The sequence below is a fragment of the Aegilops tauschii genome, chromosome 6 (assembly GCF_002575655.3).
Source record: "Aegilops tauschii subsp. strangulata cultivar AL8/78 chromosome 6, Aet v6.0, whole genome shotgun sequence".
NCBI lineage: Eukaryota > Viridiplantae > Streptophyta > Magnoliopsida > Poales > Poaceae > Aegilops > Aegilops tauschii.
In genome coordinates this window covers 123055569-123078143 of record NC_053040.3, presented here as the reverse complement: position 1 = coordinate 123078143, position 22575 = coordinate 123055569, and the positions used below count along the sequence as shown (strand labels likewise).

The 22575-nt window shown below is 49.4% G+C and overlaps 1 protein-coding gene across 2 annotated transcripts in view; it reads right to left on the bottom strand.

Moving 5' to 3' along the window:
- The window catches only part of LOC109759762 (protease Do-like 7), a 50345-nt gene extending 31291 nt beyond the window's left edge, over positions 1-19054 (bottom strand). The window contains exons 1-11 of one of the 2 annotated variants that reach the window (XM_073501168.1): positions 18617-19049; positions 18157-18457; positions 17920-18054; positions 17479-17537; positions 17338-17374; positions 17082-17207; positions 16823-16912; positions 16452-16517; positions 16286-16342; positions 15242-15349; positions 15016-15096 (exon numbers count right to left, since the gene is read on the bottom strand). In XM_073501168.1, the coding sequence (XP_073357269.1) occupies positions 15016-15096; positions 15242-15349; positions 16286-16342; positions 16452-16517; positions 16823-16912; positions 17082-17207; positions 17338-17374; positions 17479-17537; positions 17920-18054; positions 18157-18457; positions 18617-18867 (1311 nt within the window). In that variant the 5' untranslated portion in view covers positions 18868-19049. Of the gene's footprint in view, positions 1-15015; positions 15097-15241; positions 15350-16285; positions 16343-16451; positions 16518-16822; positions 16913-17081; positions 17208-17337; positions 17375-17478; positions 17538-17919; positions 18055-18156; positions 18458-18616 lie in introns of both variants that reach the window. The other variant, XM_073501167.1, reaches the window with a different exon arrangement.
- Between the last annotated feature and the right edge of the window lie 3521 nt (positions 19055-22575).

Below are 22575 nucleotides of genomic sequence, written 5' to 3'. Positions count from 1 at the left end.
TCAGCCTACGACACCAAGCATGCATGATATGCCGAGCCGATAGAGAAAACACCCGAAATGGCGAGACGCCAAGAAATAGTGTCCGAATATTCTGCGAGCACCGGCGAGGAGGGCAGTCCGCAAATTAGCTCACTCTACTGACTCCAGCTGCCCCAATGACCACCGGAGCAAGATGTTCCATTGACCATTTAGGGCAGCTGAAGACACCAACATCATCAGATCCGCGCAAATGGCAAACAGGTTAGGGAACCCCATACGTTACGGAGTTCCACCGAGCCAAGGGTGGAGCCAAAATAGGGTCCCCTCTCCATTGCCGATGGAGAAGGTAACCCTTAGGTAAATCTCCTGCTTGATCCGTTAGATGGATCAAGTAGGGAGAGGCTCACCCCGCAAATATTTAGTCTGAAGAAGCTGCAACGACAAACCCCCCTTCCCTCGCATAATCCGTTAGACCCAACGGAGCATGAGGGCCATGTTCATGCGACGGGAAGCTAGGATGCCTATCCCCTCCAGGTCCTTCGGCAAACAGATGTCAACCCACTTTATCATATGGTATTTCTGACGATCTTTCTCGCCGGCCAGAAGAAACAAGAAAGATCTTTATCAAACGAGTTGCGAACCCGCTCCGGCAAGATATACAATCCCATCATATATATGGGAAGTGTCGTGGAATTGTCACGGCAGATGTCCTCGAGCTAGGACTTAGTCGTGGAGCCATCGTAGCTAGGAAGCTTGAAGGGGTTAAACGGGACAAGGAACACGAGGGTTATACTGGTTCGGCCCCTTACGGTGAAGGTAAAAGCCTACGTCCAGTTGAGGTGGTATTGATTAGGGTTTCGATGACCAGGGAGCTTAAATGCTATGCCTGGCTCTCGACGAGATCTTACTTGTCCTGAACCGCCGCCGGGTCGTCCCTTTATACAGAGAGGTTGACGTCTAGCGGCTCTCAAAGTCCCGGCCGGCTCATAACAGTGTCCGGCTCGGACTCTTATCTATTCTTGCCTTACACTACAAGTTTTACCCTAACAGCGGCTAATGCTACGGGCCTTAAGCCATCTCCGGGTCTTGGGCCTGTTATTGACCCGCCGTCCTCATCTTTGGTACTGGGCTTCGCGTAGTAACCATCATGGGTAACTCGGCCCCTCCTGGGCGGGTGACTCCAACGGTTATATCCTCAACATTAGGCCCCAGATTGATTTGAGTCGGCTCATGTCAATCTTCAATCCTTTCGACAGAAAATCTCCGGCTTACAATTGCGTGAAGGCCATAACCTGTCGTGACGTCATCTTCTGGATTCCGGGTAACCCGCCGTGACGTCATCTTCCATTAAGTCCATTTTTTACTCCACCATATCCGCAACGGATCTTATCTTTAATTGCCGTCCCGAAAATCGAGGCGTTTATATGGAGAGATAACCACGCCGTGGCCTCCTCGTTTCTCGCGCCCACTTATGAGCCTCACCTTATAAATAGCCCGGCCCATGAGCCTCTGGTCACTCGTCGCCTCTATCTTCTTCCTCCTCTCGCCTACTGTGCTGTCGCCCGAGCTCCGCCGCCGCCGCCGCGGATCTCCTCGTCCTCACCAACTCCGGCCGCTGCATCAACCTGTCGTGTCCAGAGAAAACGGCGGCGACCTCCGCGACTCACCAGCACCCGTAAGCCCTCGCCACTCCAGAGTAGATCCACATTAGGTTCTTTGCTGTTCTTCCCGTGTTCTTCGCCGTTCCTCGCGAGTTCTCGGTAGATTTCATTTTTACCACCTTTCTTGATCTTTAGACTGTATAGAACAGTTGCGGTAGTTGTTTCACGCCCGTTTCCAATGTACATAGATCCCTTCTCATTGCATAAAGGCTCCATTCGAACTTATGAACTTCTTCTGCGTCTGTTTTAGGTCTAGAGACTTTCCCTTTCCAGTCGATCGTTTGATCCAGAATAATTACTGTGATGTGTGAAACTTGTTTGCGCCACACTTAGTCAAAAAATGCGTCTGTTTAGTTATGGCGGCTCATATCTCCGGCTTAAAGAGGTCACACGCCATAGAAATTTCTGGCTTATTCATAATAGGGCTTTAGACCATCACATTTACTGACGATGCCCTCAGTGGCTTAGATAACCCGATGCATTTAGCCATATGTCATTAGGCCCCTTCATAAGCCGCCACTTTAAACATTGAACTGTAAACTTCCTCCGGCTTATAATTGAACCGGACATTTCCTTTTATCATAGGCTTCCGTCTTTCATAATGCCTCCCAAAGCTCCCAAGGCACCCATCACGTGCAACTGGATGAGATCCAATGTAACTGACGAAACCTTAGCGGACTTTGTGAAGACGGGTCACTTGCCCAAGAAGGATGTCATGTCTTACCGGGCCCCTGACCCATTGGAGGAGAGACCGCAACCAAGGGAGGGTGAGGTAGTGATTTTTGTTGATCACATGAGCCGGGGCTTCGCACCGCCCGGCTCAAAGTTCTTTAGAGATGTGCTGAATTTCTTTGATCTGCGGCCACAAGACATAGGACCCAATTCCGTGTCAAATATATGCAACTTCCAAGTATTCTGCGAAGTCTACCTTGGAGAAGAGCCCAGCCTTCTGCTCTTTAGAGAGCTATTCTATTTGAACCGCTAGAATGAGTGCGCCAACGGACCGAACCTGGAACTTGGTGGAATCTCCATTCAACGCCGAAGAGACTGCCTCTTTCCTTACGCTGAGCCGCCCAGCCATCCAAAGGACTGGAACCAGACGTGGTTTTATTGCCAGGACACATCTCCGGCTGACGAGAGCCCTCTGCCCGGCTTTCGTGCCGTGCGTCTGGAACCAAACCACCCTCTGCCAGACAAACTATCTCAGGCAGAGCGTCAACCTCTGATCCCCACCATCAACAAGATCAAGGCTCTCCTGGGCAACGGCCTCAACGGCATTGATCTGGTCCGGGTCTGGATCTCCTGGCGGGTGATCCCCTTAAGCCGCCGCCCCAGTTTAATGTGTGATTACACGGGCCGGAAAGATGACCCTCTGCGACACAGCCGCAACGATCTACCTGAAGACGTTGTTGACGACATGACCAAGGCCCTCTCAAATGAGAGCTTGAGAGACTGCGGGAGGACCGGCTTAAGCCCCTTCTGCAAGACTAACCCGGCCCCAGCGGTAAGCCACTGATCTGAACATCTTATTTTCTCCTTAGATAGTCTTCATCTGAACCTTAAGAAGTCTTCATTGTATTTTTCAGGCTGATGATAAATTCTAGAAGGTCAAGTACGACCATGAGGCGGCTAAAAAAGCCAGAAAGGCTAAGAAAGCCGCCAGGAGAGCCGCTCCCCGCAAGAAAGGAAGCAGGCCTACTGCCTCAGAGCTGCTTCAACTAAGTGTCAGCTCCGAGTCAGAGGTAACCCCTGAATCTGTAAGCTCTTGTCTTTGTTTCCGCTTTTCTGCTGTCTTTTGGCCACCTTATTAACTTGACTATCCACAGGATGACACCGGAGCAAGTAACCCGGTGACTGAAGAGGTAATGACACTTTCCTCCGACTCGGAGCCCTTGCCAAGGCTGAAAGTCCGAAGAGTAACCCGGAAAGTAAGATTTTCACATCCTTTAGCTTATCAAGATCCTCAATTTCTTTTGAAGCAACAGATTCATGAGAGCCGGCGGCACACCCGGACCAACAAAGATGCAGACCTCTCCTCCGGCTTACCTGAAGCGTCGAGGAAGCGCCGGACCGAGGTTATCTCCAACTTATATCCTTTTCATCCTTTGGCGGGTGTTACACGTCAACCGCTCAATTCTTCTGATTCAAACTATCAGGAAACTTCACCTTCCTCTGGTGACTCGATGCAATCGAACCTGCCGGCTTTCAAGACCGTACCCGGGTAATGATGATCATCTCTTGTTGTGCTTATCTTTACTCATGCTTTTGTACTAACCTTTTGTTCTTTCAGTGCCCAGGCAAAGCTCAGTAAAAGAGCGAAGAAGAATAAGATGGTCGAAGAGCCGGTCTTGCCTGAGCCGGAGGTTTCAGCCCAAGAGCCGCCAGCTGCCTCTGCTCCTGAAGCCACCACTCCAACCGACGAGCCAGCCATGGAGACTTCCACCAACCCGGACATCTCCAGCCCGGCTCAGCCGGCCGATGACCCGGACGTGGTAATCACCCGGACGGAGTTTGTCAAGCCGGGGAGACCCACTGCGCTGGCTAAGTGCTCTGCGAAGGAAGAGTTGCTAGAGCGCCGCTGGGCCAAGCTGGACATCACCAACTACGCCAACCTGAGCATTGGAGAGATCATCTCCGGCTATGTCAATCAAGTGCACAGCAGCCGGGATTTGGAGATTGACATGGTGAAGCAGATACAGCAGAAGTCTGAGGTACCACCCTACTGCTTACTGCATAATCATCTTTACCATACTAGCCCCCAAGTCTACGACTTATGATAGAATATGTTGTAGACTTAATTTCCGGCTTACTTCCATGAACTGGTAATTTGTAGATAGAAACTTTCGACATGCATTAGCCCCCAAGTGCCAAGTGTCTTTGCATGGAAGTGCTTGGGACTTTAAAATTGCATAATAATTGTTCATACTATAACCCGGAAATTATGCAGGCTGCTTGCAAAAAATTTGAGGCTGATATCTCTGAGCTAAAGAACCGCCTGAAGACTCAGGAAACTGAGACCCGGAAGGCCAACGCCAAATTTGAGTCCAGTATTGCTGCTCAAGAGAAGCTGAAGAAGAAGTTTGAGGCTGAAAGGAAAACTTGGGTTGAAGAGAAAGCTGCTCTGGTAAGCCGGGCCGAACAGGCGGAGAAGACTCTGACGGAGAGAACCGCCGAACTCTCCGGCTTAAAGCGCCACGTGTCACAGATGGTCGCCGCAATCTTCGGTAAGTCATTCCGCCGGCTCTTGACAAGTTTATAGTCTTTATGTCTCATAACTCCCATCATTACCAGCGGCTTATCTTACTTTGTTAAACAGGTCCCAGAAGCGCCAACCTCAATCAAAATGTGCTGACCAAGTTGAAGGCCGTGTACACTCTGGTGGAGCAACTCTACACCGGGTCACAGTGCGCCTTGGCCATGGTGGCCTTATCCAATGAGGTTCCGACTCACCTGGCAGACGTGCTTCGCCGGCTTGGCGTTCTTCCTCAGCGTTTCCAAGAGCTGCGGCGAGCTTCTGCAAGAGCCGGAGCCATAGCTGCTCTGAGCCGGGCCAAGGCTTTCCTTCCAGAGCTAGACCCGGCGGACATTGCACTTGGTTACCCCAGCCTGAAGGAAGACGGCACCCCCTTCGACCAAAAGGACTTTGCTGCCTGTGTGAAGATCATGCGCCCGGTGGCCACCCTGATTGGGAACGACACCGATCTGACCAAGTACCAGCCGGGTTACGACGTAGAGAATCAGAGGATCCCCACTCCGCGTTATGAAGCCGTCAGCTTGGTCCCGCCGACTCGTAAGCACACCTTTGCCCCGGAAATTGACCCGGCTGGGTTAATTGACGAGGAAGCTCAATTTGAAGCATTGACAGGCATTGACTGGAAATCGTCGACCTTCCAGGTCTTGGGAACAGCCGGAGGAGCGGAGAGGGATGAGCCGGAAGCTTCAACCCGGCAAGCATCTTGACTCTTTAGGCGGCTTGTTAAACAATGCTTCACCCTTTTGGACTCGGGGAGTCTTGTAATAGAGTAGGGCCAACATTTTAACTTTGTCGTGCCATCGTGCACGTGTTGAATGCTTAACTCCATTGAAGTTGCCTCCTTATATTCTTCCGGGTCATAATTGATCATTTATTTTCCTTAAGCTCAAATAGCCGTCCCTTAACTATCCTGCATAGAAAAACAAGTCACAAGTCTCTAGGCGGCTTACCGCACTGAGAATCATAGTCTCATACATATAACCCGGAATATGAATCTAAGTCACCAAAGACTGGTCCTCAATTATGTCCTTGATATAACCGTAATAACATACTTACAGGCCTTCCGCTTCCGGTTTATATAACCCGGATAATAAGGTTGGTACCTCAACTCCGGTTTACCTGTCTTGATAATGCTAATTGTGTGTGACTAACCTTGTGAATCAAAGTTAAGTCGGCGGAATAAGAACCGCCGTGTACACTGTTGATACAACCAGAAGAACTTGTTGTAAATCAGAAAATCAAAACTTAGGGGCTTCCGGTTCAGATACGACCAGAGACCCGTCCCAAAGGGGTTAAGCTAAGATTCGAATGCGATCATATAGCCCCCAGTGGGTTTGGCGATGCCGATCAAGAGGGTACCGACAGCTATGTTCTCTTTGGTTCGAATACGACCCATGTTTGAACAGGAAGCCCCCAAATGATCTTAAGAGTTGTTTAACGACGCTGATTCGAATACGATCCACGTCAGTTCCCAAAGGGGGTTGAGCTATGATTCAAATATGATCAAAGAAAACTCCCCAATGAGCTCGGCACTTTGCCAATCAAGTGGGTATCGACAGCTATGTTCTCTTTGGTTCGAATACGACCTATGTTTGAACAGGAAGCCCCCAAGTGATTATATTGCGTACGACTAGATTCGAATACGATCATAAGCCGGATCCACCTCCAAGTTACCATGTGATCTTGTAATGGAAACAACACATTTACCTTTGGAGGAGAAAAAGGACAGAGGTCATGCTTTATTGCTTATCATAATATATACATGGCTTATAGAAATATGTACATTATGAGAGCCGGTGGCTCAAGTGTAATAAGGCCGAAGCTGAGCTATGTTCCACGGCCGACGGGTCTCCTCCTCCGACTTGCGTGAATCTTTGTGCTCCCGAATGTCAATGAGGTAATATGACCCGTTGTGCAAGTTCTTGCTGACCACAAAGGGTCCTTCCCAAGGCGGGGATAGCTTGTGCGCATCTGTTTGATCTTGGATGAGCCGGAGCACCAGATCACCTTCCTGGAAGACCCGGGACTTAACCCAGCGACTGTGATAACGGCACAGGTCTTGTTGGTAAATCGCTGATCGAGCTGCTGCCACATCACGTTGTTCGTCCAACAAGTCAAGAGCATCTTGGCGCGCCTGTTCATTATCCGCCTCAACATAAGCCGCCACTCGAGGCGAGTCATGACGGATGTCGCTGGGGAGGAATGCTTCCGCTCCATAAACCATGAAGAAAGGCGTGAAACCCGTAGACCTGTTAGGAGTAGTATTGATGCTCCATAACACGGAGGGTAACTCCTCCACCCAACAACCCGGCGTCCGTTGCAAAGGGACCAAAAGCCGGGGCTTGATGCCTTTCAGAATCTCCTGATTAGCCCTCTCAGCTTGACCATTGGATTGAGGGTGAGCCACTGATGAAACATCAAGTCGAATATGCTCTCATTGACAAAACTCCTCCATGGCGCCCTTGGACAGATTGGTACCATTGTCAGTTATAATGCTGTGTGGAAAGCCAAAACGAAATATCACCCTTTTCATGAACTGAACCGCCGTGGCTGCATCACACTTGCTAACTGGCTCTGCTTCAACCCACTTTGTGAATTTGTCAACTGCCACCAAGAGGTGGGTCTTCTTGTCCTTGGACCTTTTAAAAGGCCCAACCATATCAAGCCCCCAGTCCGCAAATGGCCAAGTGATTGGTATCATCCTCAGCTCCTGAGCCGGCACATGAGCCCGTCGCGAGAACCTCTGGCAACCATCACATTTACTGACTAAGTCCTCCGCATCAGCATGAGCCGTCAGCCAATAAAAACCATGACGAAAAGCCTTGGCCACAAGGGATTTTGAGCCGGCGTGATGACCACAATCTCCTTCGTGAATCTCGCGCAAGATTTCTTGACCTTCCTCAGGGGAGACACAACGCTGGAACGCTCCCGTAACACTGCGGCGATGCAGCTCACCATTGATAACAACCATTGACTTAGACCGCCGGGTTATTTGTCTGGCCAAAGTTTCATCCTCGGGCAAATCTCCCCGGGTCATGTAAGCCAAGTATGGCACCGTCCAGTCCGGGGTGATGTGGAGAGCCGCCACCAACTGTGCCTCCGGGTCAGGGACAGCCAAATCTTCCTCTGTAGGTACCTTAACAGAAGGGTTATGCAAGACGTCCAGGAAAGTATTAGGCGGCACCGGTTTTCTCTGAGAGCCCAGCCGGCTTAATGCATCAGCTGCCTCGTTCTTCCTGCAATCGATGTGCTCTACTTGGTAACCCTGAAAGTGTCCAGTAATGGCATCAACTTCACGGTGATAAGCCGCCATGAGAGGGTCCTTGGAGTCCCACTTGCCTGATACTTGTTGAGCCACTAAGTCTGAGTCGCCGAAACATCTTACCCGGCTCAAGCTCATCTCCTTAGCCATCCGAAGACCATGGAGCAAAGCCTCGTACTCAGCCGCATTGTTAGTGCAAGGAAACATCAACCGTAGCACATAATGAAACTTGTCACCTTTAGGGGAAGCCAATACAACTCCAGCCCCCGAGCCCTCCAATTGCCTTGACCCATCGAAGTGAATAATCCAATATGTGTTATCTGGCTTTTCTTCAGGCACTTGTAGCTCTGTCCAATCGTTGATGAAATCCACCAAGGCTTGAGATTTAACAGCAGTGTGTGGTACATATTTCAGACCATGAGGCCCGAGCTCTATAGCCCACTTAGCTACTCTCCCTGTGGCTTCTCTGTTTTGGATGATATCTCCAAGGGGAGCAGAACTAACCACAGTGATAGGGTGACCCTGGAAATAATGCTTAAGCTTCCGGCTTGCCATGAATACACCATAAACAAGCTTCTGCCAATGTGGATACCGCTGTTTGGACTCGATGAGCACTTCACTGATGTAATAAACCGGCCGCTGAACCGGATGCTCCTTACCCTCTTCCTTGCGCTCCACCACCATAGCCACACTGACGGCCCGTGTGTTAGCAGCTACATACAGCAATAAAGGCTCCTTGTCAACCGGAGCAGCAAGGACTGGGGGCTCTGCCAGCTGTCTCTTCAAATCCTCAAAAGCAGTATTAGCAGCATCATTCCAGACAAAGTCATCAGTTTTCTTCATCAACTGGTACAATGGCATGGCCTTCTCACCCAAACGGCTTATAAACCGGCTTAAAGCAGCAATACGACCCGCCAGGCGCTGGACGTCGTTTATACACGCCGGCTTAGCCAGAGAGGTGATTGCCTTGATCTTCTCCGGGTTAGCTTCAATGCCTCTGTTAGAAACCAAGAAACCCAAGAGCTTGCCAGCAGGAACACCAATAACACACTTGGCCGGGTTAAGCATCATCTTGTAGACCCGGAGATTATCAAAGGTTTCCCTCAGATCATCTATCAAAGTTTCTTTCTCCCTGGACTTTACCACAATATCATCCACATAGGCATGAACATTACGCCCAATCTGGTTATGAAGACAGTTCTGCACGCAACGCTGATAAGTCGCCTGTGCACTCTTGAGTCCAAAAGGCATAGACACATATCAGAAGGCTCCAAAGGGAGTGATGAACATCGTCTTCTCCTGGTCCTTAACTGCCATTTTAATCTGATGGTATCCAGAATAAGCATCCAAGAAACTTAAGCGCTCGCAACCCGCCGTAGCATCAATGATTTGATCAATACGGGGAAGGACAAAAGGATCAGCCGGACATGCCTTGTTTAAGTCCGTGTAGTCCACACACATCCGCCAGGTGCCATTCTTCTTGAGCACGAGCACTGGGTTAGCTAACCACTCCGGGTGAAATTCTTCAACAATAAACCCGGCCGCCAAGAGCCGGGCCACCTCCTCACCAATGGCTTTCCGCCTCTCTTCATTAAACCGTCGAAGGAATTTCCTGACCGGCTTAAATTTCGGATCAACATTGAGAGTGTGCTCAGCGAGTTCTCTAGGTACACCTGGCATGTCAGAAGGTTTCCATGCAAAGATGTCCCTGTTCTCACGGATGAACTCGATGAGCGCGCTTTCCTATTTCGGATCCAAATTGGCACTGATGCTAAACTGCTGAGATGAATCACCTGGAACGAAATCAACAAGCTTAGTCTCATCAGCCGACTTAAATTTCATTGCCGGCTCATGCTCCGTAGTCGGCTTTTTCAGAGTGGTCATATCTGTTGGGTCAACATTGTCCTTGTAAAATTTCAACTCCTCTGTTGCACAAACAGATTCTGCATAAGCTGCATCGCCTTCCTCACACTCCAAGGCCACCTTCTGGCTGCCATGAACCGTAATGGTCCCATTGTGACCCGGTATCTTGAGCTGTAAATATACGTAACACGGCCGCGCCATGAACTTGGCGTAAGCCGGCCGCCCAAATATGGCATGATACGGACTTCTTATCTTGACCACCTCAAAGGTCAATTTTTCCACCCTGTAGTTGTACTCGTCTCCAAAGGCCACTTCCAACTCGATCTTGCCAACTGGATAAGCCGACTTACCAGGCACCACACCATGGAAAATAGTGTTTGACTGGCTGAGGTTCCTATCAATCAACCCCATACGACGGAAAGTCTCATAATAGAGGATGTTGATGCTGCTGCCTCCATCCATGAGCACCTTACTGAACTTATATCCTCCCACCTGAGGAGCCACCACCAAGGCCAAGTGACCCGGATTATCAACCCGGGGAGGGTGATCCTCCCTACTCCACACGATAGGCTGCTCAGACCATCTTAAATAGCGTGGAACCGCCGGCTCAACAGCATTCACAGCCCTCTTATGAAGCTTCTGATCTCGCTTACACAGACTGGTGGTAAATACATGATACTGTCCACCGTTAAGCTGCTTTGGATTGGTCTGATAACCCCCCTGCTGCTGTTGATGACCCTGGCCAGACTGCTGATTAAAGCCCCCTTGACCGTTCTGTGGATTAGAATTTGAGCCGCCGCCCGGGCCATGAAAACCGCCAGCGCCTGAGCCGCCGCCCGGGCCATTGTTGCCATTAAAGGCATTGGAATTCTTAAAGGCCTTCATGATTGCGCAATCCTTCCATAGATGAGTAGCTGGATTCTCCCTAGAGCCATGCCTTGGACAAGGCTCATTCAACAGCTGCTCCAGCGTCGGGCCTGACCCGCCGGCTCGGGGAGGTGGCCTCCCCTTGCGTCGCTGGTTATTACCCTGTGAGCTGGCGTTGGCCACGAACTCTAGGCTGCCGTCGGCCTTACGCTTGCCACCTCCTTGGTTCCCCGGGTTATGCTGAGGACCCTTGCCATTGCCGTTCTTCTTTCCCTTCCCTGTCCTTTCATCATCTGAAGCGGGGTCCTTGGTACAATCAGAGTCGGCGTACTTGACGAGAGCCGCCATCAGCGTACCCATATCATTGCAGTCGCGCTTAAGCCGCCCGAGTTTCATCTTCAGGGGCAGGAAACGACAATTCTGCTCCAACATTAAGACTGCAGAGCCAGCATCCATCTTATCAGATGAATGTATGATCTCTTTGACCCGGCGAACCCAATGTGTCGTAGACTCACCCTCCTGCTGTTTACAGTTAGTCAAATCCACAATTGACATAGACTGCCTACAGGTATCCTTGAAGTTTTGGATGAACCAGGCTTTCAGCTCAGCCCAAGACCCGATGGAATTCGGTGGTAACCCTTTCAACCAAGTGCGGGCAGTCCCATCTAACATCATGGTGATGTACTTGGACATCGCCGCTTCACTGACCTCCAACAATTCCATGGCCATCTCGTAACTCTCGATCCAGGCTCCGGGTTGTAAATCAGCCGTGTAATTAGGCACCTTCCTAGGCCCTTTGAAATCCTTGGGTAGATGCTCATTGCGGAGAGCCGGCACTAAACAAGGGACACCTCCAGTCCTCGTAGGGATACCCACATTGACAGAAGTCGTCGGATAAGCCGGGGGAGTCTGGTAAGCCGTCAACTGAGGCACCTGCTCCGCCTCTTGCCGCGCTCTGTCTTGGTCTGTTGCGTGAAAGGCCCCGTTATGAGCCGGGCCAGGGCCAGGGGGCAAGTCATGCCGTCGGACATTACTTGAGCCGGTCGCTGAAACCATGTGTCTGCTATAAATCGGGCTCCGGCCCGGACGAGGGGTTGAATGTATCATGTCCCGGCTGTAAGAGTATGCCTCTTGCTGCGCCAGCGCTGTCTGAAGGAGTTCTCTGACCCGGCGGGTTTCAACAGCCGTTGGAGAGTCGCCGTCAATTGGGAGAGCCGCCAGCCGTGCTGCTGCGGCGACCATGTTTTCCAGCGGGTTAGCATAATGACCCGGTGGTATTGGCACATACTGAGGCAGGGCAGGGTTCACCCGGGGAGGCCCCATCACTTGTGGCTGAATAGGTGTCCCAGCCCCGGGCACTATGACCCCCGGCGGGTTACTAGACCCTGCACCTGGCGTGTTGAAGAGGTTTCGAGGATCGTAGACCGGAGGGAGTCGAGATTGGGCCTTTTGATGCCTCCTTCTCATGACCTCATTGGACGCGTTCTGATCCATCGTGAGCCGGAAGGACTGCGCCTGAATCAACTGAGTCTGGGCATCGAGAGCCGCCCTCTCCGCAGCCATCCTGATCCCTTCCGCCGCCAGATCCTCCTTGGCTTTCACTAGATCTAACTTTAACTGTGCCACCTCCGCGTCATGCTGAGCTTGATCCGCCGGGTCAACCGTGGCGGTCAACAGGGCCGTCATCTTATCGGTGAGATCCATCAGCACCTGAGCCGGCGAGGGCACCGGGTTTCCCGACCCAGCGGCAGGGTTCTGAACAGGCTGTGCACCGGCCATGAAGATTCCAACCCGGCTCGGCGGCTCAAACGGGTCCGAAATACTGTCACCATCGGAACAACCCCTGAGCCTGCCATCTTGAAGTTGATACAACGAGTTTGACTCATCTGTGGACGACTCGCCGTCAGAGCCGGCGGCCGTCTCATCACCAGATCCAGATCCATCAGAGAGCCCTCCATGGATACATCCCACAAAAGCATGCTTCAAGGCAGGTAGGGCCCGGGCAGGTCATGCGCGCTGAGCCGTCTCGATGAGATCGGCGCAGAGATCCGGCTCAGGGCCCGGCTCACCAATCTTGCCGATGAAGACATGAATTCCGCCGAAGGGGACCCGGTACCCGTACTCAATTGAGCCGGCGTCGGGGCCCAGTTTGCATCGTCGATGTAGAGCTTGTCGCGACGACTCTTGGTCATCCGGCCCATAGCGTATCCCTTGAGCCCTTCGAAGCTACCCTTCAAGAACTCAAATCCACCGTGTGCTCGCCCCACGGTGGGCGCCAACTGTCGTGGAATTGTCACGGCAGATGTCCTCGAGCTAGGACTTAGTCGTGGAGCCATCGCAGCTAGGAAGCTTGAAGGGGTTAAACGGGACAAGGAACACGAGGGTTATACTGGTTCGGCCCCTTACGGTGAAGGTAAAAGCCTACGTCCAGTTGAGGTGGTATTGATTAGGGTTTCGATGACCAGGGAGCTTAACTGCTATGCCTGGCTCTCGACGAGATCTTACTTGTCCTGAACCGCCGCCGGGTCGTCCCTTTATACAGAGAGGTTGACGCCCAGCGGCTCTCAGAGTCCCGGCCGGCTCATAACAGTGTCCGGCTCGGACTCTTATCTATTCCTGCCTTACACTACAAGTTTTACCCTAACAGCGGCTAATGCTACGGGCCTTAAGCCATCTCCGGGTCTTGGGCCCGTTATTGACCCGCCGTCCTCATCTTTGGTACTGGGCTTCGCGTAGTAACCATCATGGGTAACCCGGCCCCTCCTGGGCGGGTGACTCCAACGGTTATATCCTCAACAGGAAGGCTAGAGAGATTGGTGTCAATCAGGGCCGTCTTACTACCTTTGGAAGCAACACGTCTGCGACAGGGTTCTGTCTGAGACGCGACCCACCCCATGAGTGGGTCAAACTTGACCAGCATAACCCTTGAGTCTCATAGCTAGGGGCATCCCCAAATAAGATATGGGAAAGGAGGACAACCTGCAATTCAGGTTGTCGCCAATCCATTGTTGTTCAACCTTAGAGTATCCTAATATCACCACCTCACTCTTGTCGAAGTTGATCTTAGGACCAGACATGGCCTCAAAGCAAAGAAGAGGAACTTAAGGTTAACAATGTCAAGATCCGAGCCTTTGAGCATAATCATGGTGTCATTTGATTACTGCAGATACATGACACCACCCCAGGGATCAGGTGCACAACCACCCTAACTAGGTGGCCGGCCATCGTAGCTTTGTCCATGATGGCCGCAAGGGCATCGAAAGAAGAGCGGAGAAATGGGATCTCCCAGCCTCACCCTCGGGACGACCTAAAGAAGGGACCTACCTCCCCAATGATATTAATCGCCGTGCTACCACTCCGTACTAACTGCATGATCCAAGAGCACCACCTGTCATTGAACCCCCTACACTCAAGCACCAAGCGCAAGAAGGACTAGTCGAGGTAGTCATAAGCTTTTTGGAAATCAAGCTTAAGGAAGAAGGCCCTATGGCGTCATCTCCTAACCTCATGGACAATCATGAAGGGCCAAGATCCCATCGTGGATGCGGGCGACCCTTCAGGAACACAGACTGGAATGGGTGTGCGGGGTGCTCTGCAATAGGAGATAGTCGTGTCGCACAAACCTTTGCAAAAATCCTCTTGAGGACATTAATTACCGTAATCGACCTAAAGTGTCGGATATCCGTCGCCCAACTATTTTGGGGATCAGGGTAATGACACCAAAGTTCAGGCGTGCCATGTCCAGCGTCCCAATATAAAATTCATGGAACATCGACATGAACATCGGCTGAAGTTGCGGCCAAAACTTTTGAAAGAAGGCTACCGGAGCCAGGTGCCAACCCCCCCCCCCCCCCCCCCCCCCCCCCTCTTCTGGCATGAATGGGAGTGTCAGCTCCCCATTGTCAAGGTCAGAAACCTGGGCCATCACTGGCCAAAATCAACCGCCAAGGAAACCCCGTCGAATAGTGTTACAAACTGACGCACTGTCCAAATTTTATTTGCATTAAAATGTTCTTCAAGGCAGAATACTACAGAAACAAATACATATGGTTTCCTTGAGAACGACACTGAGACTCTGAGAGCATAGGCTATTCGGCTCAGAAAAGAATAATGAAAGCAGGGTAGCTTACCTGCTGGTATGAAAGTGGATGGATGACAGCACCACTAACTTCCAGGAAATGATTTGGAGTTATGGAGTGCAAATCCCCTACCTGAAGAGTCAAATAAGTATGATGTGGCAAACTGAGGTTACAATAGAAAAATGAAGGCGGGCACGTTGTATTACAGGAGTAATACATCATATATACTGCTCTCGCGTATACAGATTAGATAAGATGTGTCAAGCTCGCAAACTACCTTCAGCTTTACTGTTAAAGGAGTTCCACCTCTTTCGACCTGCAAATTTATCTCCCTGCCAACGCTCTCATCAAGTAAGGACTCCATAGTGAGAAATTGTGTTACGATCTGTAAATAGTTAAGAACATCGTTCACTAAGAAATTAATGTGGTATGACAAATTAACATAACATGAAAAATGCATCAGCGAAAAGAAATATAGTGAACAACAAGCAGCCGAGTTTTATAGTTAGGTACAAGAAACATGAAATAACTTTCAGAGAACCAACACACAGAATTACAAATACTGATGGCCTGGTAAATACACAATCTAAAAATGCTTAGGGAAAACACTGCTATGCATGGTGGACGACTTGGAAGGAAAGAAATGTGAGGATCATCAAAAATAAACAAACAACACCAGCCCAGGCTCTCTCAAGGACGTTAGCTGGGAGTAATAGGATCACCTGCTTGATCCACAGGCCATTAGAACCTGATTAGGCTTTTCAGGCATGGTTTAGTTTTTCGGTGTGCGCCATCTCGGCACTTGGGCAAAGCCCTGGTTGTAGCTGTATCCGACTGCTCTGCTCTTGTATTTCTACCCCTACTATTTCAACGAAAAGCTGCTTAATAGTAGGGGCAGGGGTAGGATCACCTACTATTTCGGTGTGCGCCAGACGGGGTAGGTTAGGATTGTCCAAGGCATAGCCTCACCTCATGCCTTAACGCTTAATAGTTGGGGCAGGGGTAGGGTGCCTCGCCTCTTCTTTACTGCCTTAAAAACCATGGTCAATTGGGTGTGTGCATTGTTTAATAAGTTTCCTGATCTTACGTTTGGTGATACAGCAAAACAGAGGGAATCAGGGATATTCGGAAACAATCGTCCGCAATGGACGGGTGTTCCAATTCAAGTCACTGCTAATGGAGCGAGAACAATTTGAAGAATACACACTAATAAACTAGTATACTAAATCTTCATAACTTTCCGAAGGAAAGTCTTTTGGCATTCGATAACCTAGAGAACAGTCCATATACAACAGCAACCAAACTAAGAAGCAAACATTACCAAAGAATCAACAACCAGCATTCCAGTCTCACCTGCTGGAGAAACAAGTCGTACCACCTGTACTAGCAGAATTTCAAGGTGCAATTAATCATGTAGCACAGAGGCGTGAAAAGACAAAGTATACATCTTTCTCCAAACTAGAAAAGGGAGCACAGGAGGATCATACCTGCTCGGTTTCATTCCTGAGTCCAAGACGTCGAGTTTCTTCGAAACCTTTGTGTTGAAAAGTCATCTTTGAAAAGGACAGAATAAAAAATGGATCATGGATGATCTGAGTTCCCGAATAATAGATAAAACAATTACTCCCCCCATCCAAAAATGTAGGTTGCCATGGGATGCGTGCCATTAACCTTCAGTAATTAGCTCTCCAAAACAGAAAACTAAAACGGTAGCATCTACTCCCTCCGTTCGGAATTACTTGTCTCGGATATGAATGTATGTAGAACTAAAATACATCTAGATACATCCATTTCTGCGACAAGTAATTCCGAACGGAGGGAGTAATAGAACAAAAGGATCATCAGACAGAATGCACACCTGAAGTGTACCACGAGGAATATACGCAGATTCTGGCTTGCTGCCAAATGGGTCCCGACAGCCACGTATCAGATTGAGTGCTCTAACTACCTGGAACAATTTTGGCAGATAATGTTAGCAAAGCTAAGAGAGCCACAAACAATTAATGGATTAAGTAGCAGATGATGATCTGGTTTCTATGATCCCAGAACATTTATGTTCTTCCTGTGCTTAGAGCATGAGGAAGTACTATATTAGTGTTGATACATAAACAACTTACACGGTCTAATGGAAGGTAGAAGGCCGAAGCACTGGAACTGGTGCTTCCTGCATTCAGTGCAACAGCTCTTCCTTGGCAATCAACAACAGGGGAACCACTAGAGCCACCTTTAGTACCAGATGCAGCCTAAAGAACAAAAAATATTTTAACTTATGAGCACTGGCAGCGGAGCAAATCACCTAACATTATTTTAGATGCATTGGCATCACCGATTGGAACAAAAAATACAGAATATTGGATAGCTGAAAAGAATTACCTGTATGTAAAATGTATTGAAATCGTTGTAGCCATCCCTTTTAGAAAAGTAAAAGAAGGTTAGGACTTCGAATTTATGCAGCAATACATAATGATCCATGGATTGAATATGCAAGCTTCGGTCATGTAAAGCAGGGCATACTTTTGGTAGTTTGGTGCTTCTCTATCAAATCGAGCCAATGTTCCCGGCAAGATTGAAACCTGTATCCAGTCAACATGAATCAACATGCAACCCATTCTATTGGATAACTCTCTTGTAAGGGATGAAATCTCCGATATCAAGGTGTACGCATGTAACTATATGGGCTATTTCAGAGCAGAAACTCAGCAACAGTTTGAAGTGATTTTTGGCCAAAAAAACAAATTTCGGCCAGCTCGGCGTGGGGAGAAATAAATCCCTTTGAGCCAAATAATTTCGGCCCGGTCAAAATTTGGTCAGATTTCGGTCAAAAAATTCAAATTTCGGTTTTGCACAAGATATTGCCAACTTTTTTGAAATGACCGAAATTCTGGGAGAAAAAAAACGCAAACCGAAAATTAAAACTGGGGGGGGGGGGGGGGGGGGGGGGGGGGGGGGTAGGACCTTTTCGCCGCTGTCATTACCGACAACCCGAATTTCCAGCCCCATAGATGCTGCTTCAGGTGCTAGAGGGATCTCCTCGTACTTAAGGTACTTTATGGCAGGTGGGTCATAGCGAAAAAAACCGAAATCATGTACCTGCTTAGAGAAGAGTGGGGGAGCTTGGATTAAAATACGCCATGAGCAACGGAATAAGCAGAAACGAATGGAATCAAATAGTAGTAGAACAAAAGCACTCACAGGATCTCTGTAGATGGCGTACACGGGTATCTCCTCCCTGTTCACAAAGATCGCCTCCGCGACCACAGGCCCAGGCCCGACGACGTGGCGGTTGGTGAGGATGATGCCGCGGGACTTGTCGACGACGAAGCCCGTGGCATGGCTGGTTCCCGCGACCCCGGTGTCGAAGGCGCGCGGCGCGGTGGCGTGGAGGACGACGACGGCGGGCACCACGCGGGAGAGCGCGCGGCGCCAGTCCTCCGCCGTCTCCGAGGACACGGTCTCCATCGCCGGCTCGCCGCCGACCTCCGCTGTCACAGTCCTAGCATGGTTTTGAAAGAGGAAAAGGAATGGGATTCAACAATAATTTGGCTACAACGGAGAAGGGAGCTATTACGATCTCCTCTCCTCATACGCAAGCTGCACACTATTACGATCTCAGCTTTACAATTAGTACAATGCTCTGCTGTAATTAGATGACCTGCTGATCAGCAGCAGACGGGGGAAGGGGGCTCGACGACGGAGAAGACAACGGCTCCCCTCCGGCTGCCGCGGTGCGCGCCTCCAGCAGCCGTCGCCGCTCCCCTCTAGCCGGCCGCTTCCAGTCAGCCGCGTGTGTGGCCCGGGTCGTTGAGATGAATTTCTCATGTATGAGTGTGAAGGGAAGTTAGGCACCGAGCAACAAGCAGATGCCGCGAAATTATTGACATAGATGCCCCGAATTGGTTGCATTTGGCGAATAGGATGAACCCTAGATCCTAACTAGAGTAGCTAAAATGTTCTTCCTTAGCCTTTCGAGGGTATAATAGCATCCACAGTGGGACTTAGCAAGTTCGGCCACCCTAATCCCTAAACGTATGTGGGCGCGTTCAGATGTGACCATGGACTGCACATGATGACCTCTCAAAAGTCCTATCAGTCTATTCTTCTTATCAAATTCTCAAATCCATGCAAATCATGCATAGCAATCATATAGAATAAATTCACCACAATTTAACAATGCAACAAAACAAAATAGATCACAATTCAACAATTCGGACATGCCAAAATAAAATTTAATGGCCATGGCTAGGTAATGTGATGAATCACTCGCCGTATGCCATCCATGCAGCATTCCCTGCTGCCACCGCCGCTCTTGCCCTGTCGTACTCCCTGTGCAGGTTGATCTCCTTCTTCCCCTGAAGCCACGTTTTTCCTTCTGCATCCAGCTTGCGGCCGTTAACGTTATCCTCAAGTCTTTCATGTCTCGAGCAAGTTGCAACCTCTCCTTCTCAAGCTATATGCATCCGAAAGTCCATTCCTTCTCAAGCTCCCATTTGACAGACGCCTCTTGCTTCTCCAAGTCAATCTTCTCCCGCTCAATTTTTAACTTGTTGTTCACCCTCTCCCAGTCCCAATCTATCATCTTTTTTTGCACATCCAACGTAAGCTTGTATCATTTTTTGTGTGTGTGAGTTGCTGTTGACTGTGTGCATCCTAGCTACGCAAAGGCCGGGTATATGCTCATTATGCTATGTATCTTCTTGATGCTCCATTTTGAGCTAATAAAATCCATCCTTTGTCGAAAAACCTCTCCTCTCCCGCCCCAGTTGGAAAAAATGTTCGTCCATGTGGTGGACATTTTAGTTGGCGCGACATTACGGGCGGCCTTCCTTTCTCCCACTTGTTTTCCATTACTTGTCGGTTATTCATCGGCACGGTGACTCATTGATTCTCCCCTACAACTTCTTTCTTTTCGTCATCCAATCAAATGGATTGTTGGGTGCTTGAGCCATCATTTTCTTCAACCTGTTGTCATCGGTCTTGTGGTTATCTACAAGTTGTATACATGTTGGTTGGCCATTCAATTTCATCTAACAATGAGTAAAACTAAATGGCTTCTTGATATAGGGTCAAGCCCTTTTCTACCTAATCATCATGAATTGGAGGTGGATTTGGGAAAAACACTAAGAACACAAGGGGAAAATCACAAGAGGAACACTCTATTGGACAATGTCCACACACAAGACACTAAAATCACAAGAAAAATGATAGATCTCAAGCATTCAAAAACAACAAGGGACAAGATACAAAGGTAGTTCATCCAAATCTCTAGGAGAGATTGGGCTTGATGCTTGTGGGAAGTCTTTCCTCTCCATAAGTGGAGGCCTTGGAAATATTTTCCAATGGAGGTCTTATCTCCAAAGGAGAGGTGATAGGTCCCACAAACGGGGGATACATGAGCTAAGCTCTTTAGTTTAGTTATAATCTTAGCTAACCCTAGAAATGAGGAGGCGCGTCTATTTATAGTGCTAGGGCGAAAGGGTAGGTGGGAGAGGGATACATGGGCTTGAGGCCCAAAACTGCATGCAAGCAGACACCGGATGTCCGGTGGGCATTGGATGTCCGATCCATCTGGGATGACCTTCAGGTATCCTTTTGAGGGAATTTCGGTGTGCACCGGATGTCTAGTATGTTGGGGAACGTAGTAATTTCAAAAAAAAATCCTAAGCACACGCAAGATCATGGTGATGCATAGCAACGAGAGGGGAGAGTGTTGTCCACGTACCCTCGTAGAACGAAAGCGGAAGCGTTATGACAACGTGGTTGATGTAGTCGTACGTCTTCATGATCGACCGATCCTAGTACCGAACATACTGTTGGGGAACGTAGTAATTTCAAAAAAATTCCTACGCACACGCAAGATCATGGTGATGCATAGCAACGAGAGGGGAGAGTGTTGTCCACGTACCCTCGTAGACCGAAAGCGGAAGCGTTAGCACAACGCGGTTGATGTAGTCGTACGTCTTCACGATCCGACCGATCAAGTACCGAACGCACGGCACCTCCGAGTTCAGCACACGTTCAGCCCGATGACGTCCCTCGAACTCCGATCCAGCCGAGTGTTGAGGGAGAGTTTCGTCAGCACGACGGCGTGGTGACGATGATGATGTTCTACCGATGGAGGGCTTCGCGTAAGCACCGCTACAGTATTATCGAGGTGGACTATGGTGGAGGGGGGGCACCGCACACGGCTAAAAGATCACAAGATCAATTGTTGTGTCTCTAGGGTGCCCCCCTGCCCCCGTATATAAAGGAGCAAGGGGGAGGTGTGGCCGGCCAGGAGGGGGGGCGCCAGGAGGAGTCCTACTCCCACCGGGAGTAGGACTCCCTCCCTTTTCCTTGTTGGATTAGGAGAAGAGGGGGAAAGAGGTGGAGGAGAAGAAGGAAAGGGGGGCACCGCCCCCCTCTCCTTGTCCTATTCGGACTAGGGGGGAGGGGCACGCGGCCCTTGCCCTGGCCGCCTCTCCTCTTCTCCACTAAGGCCCACTATGGCCCATTAAGCCCCCGGGGGGTTCCGGTAACCCCTCGGTACTCCGGTAAAATCCCGATTTCACCCGGAACACTTCCGATATCCAAATATAGGCTTCCAATATATCAATCTTCATGCCTCGACCATTCGAGACTCCTCGTCATGTCCGTGATCACATCCGGGACTCCGAACAATCTTCGGTACATCAAAACATATAAACTCATAATATAACTGTCATCGAAACGTTAAGCGTGCGGACCCTACGGGTTCGAGAACTATGTAGACATGACCGAGAAACGTCTCCGGTCAATAACCAATAGCGGAACCTGGATGCTCATATTGGCTCCCACATATTCTACGAAGATGTTTATCGGTCAGACCGCATAAAAACATACGTTGTTCCCTTTGTCATCGGTATGTTACTTGCCCGAGATCCGATCGTCGGTATCTCAATACCTAGTTCAATTTCGTTACCGGCAAGTCTCTTTACTCGTTCCGTAATACATCATCCTGCAACTAACTCATTAGTTGCAATGCTTGCAAGGCTTAAGTGATGTGCATTACCGAGTGGGCCCAGAGATACCTCTCCAACAATCGGAGTGACAAATCCTAATCTCGAAATACGCCAACCCAACAAGTACCTTCGGAGACACCTGTAGAGCACCTTTATAATCACCCAGTTACGTTGTGACGTTTGGTAGCACACAAAGTGTTCCTCCGGTAAACGGGAGTTGCATAATCTCATAGTCATAGGAACATGTATAAGTCATGAAGAAAGCAATAGCAATATACTAAACGATCGAGTGCTAAGCTAACGGAATGGGTCAAGTCAATCACATCATTCTCCTAATGATGTGATCCCGTTAACAAATGACAACCCATGTCAATGGCTAGGAAACTAACCATCTTTGATCAACGAGCTAGTCAGGTAGAGGCATACTAGTGACACTCTGTTTGTCTATGTATTCACACATGTATTATGTTTCTGGTTAATACAATTCTAGCATGAATAATAAACATTTATCATGATATAAGGAAATAAATAATAACTTTATTATTGCCTCTAGGGCATATCTCCTTCAGTCTCCCACTTGCACTAGAGTCAATAATCTAGATTACACAGTAATGATTCTAACAGCCATGGAGCA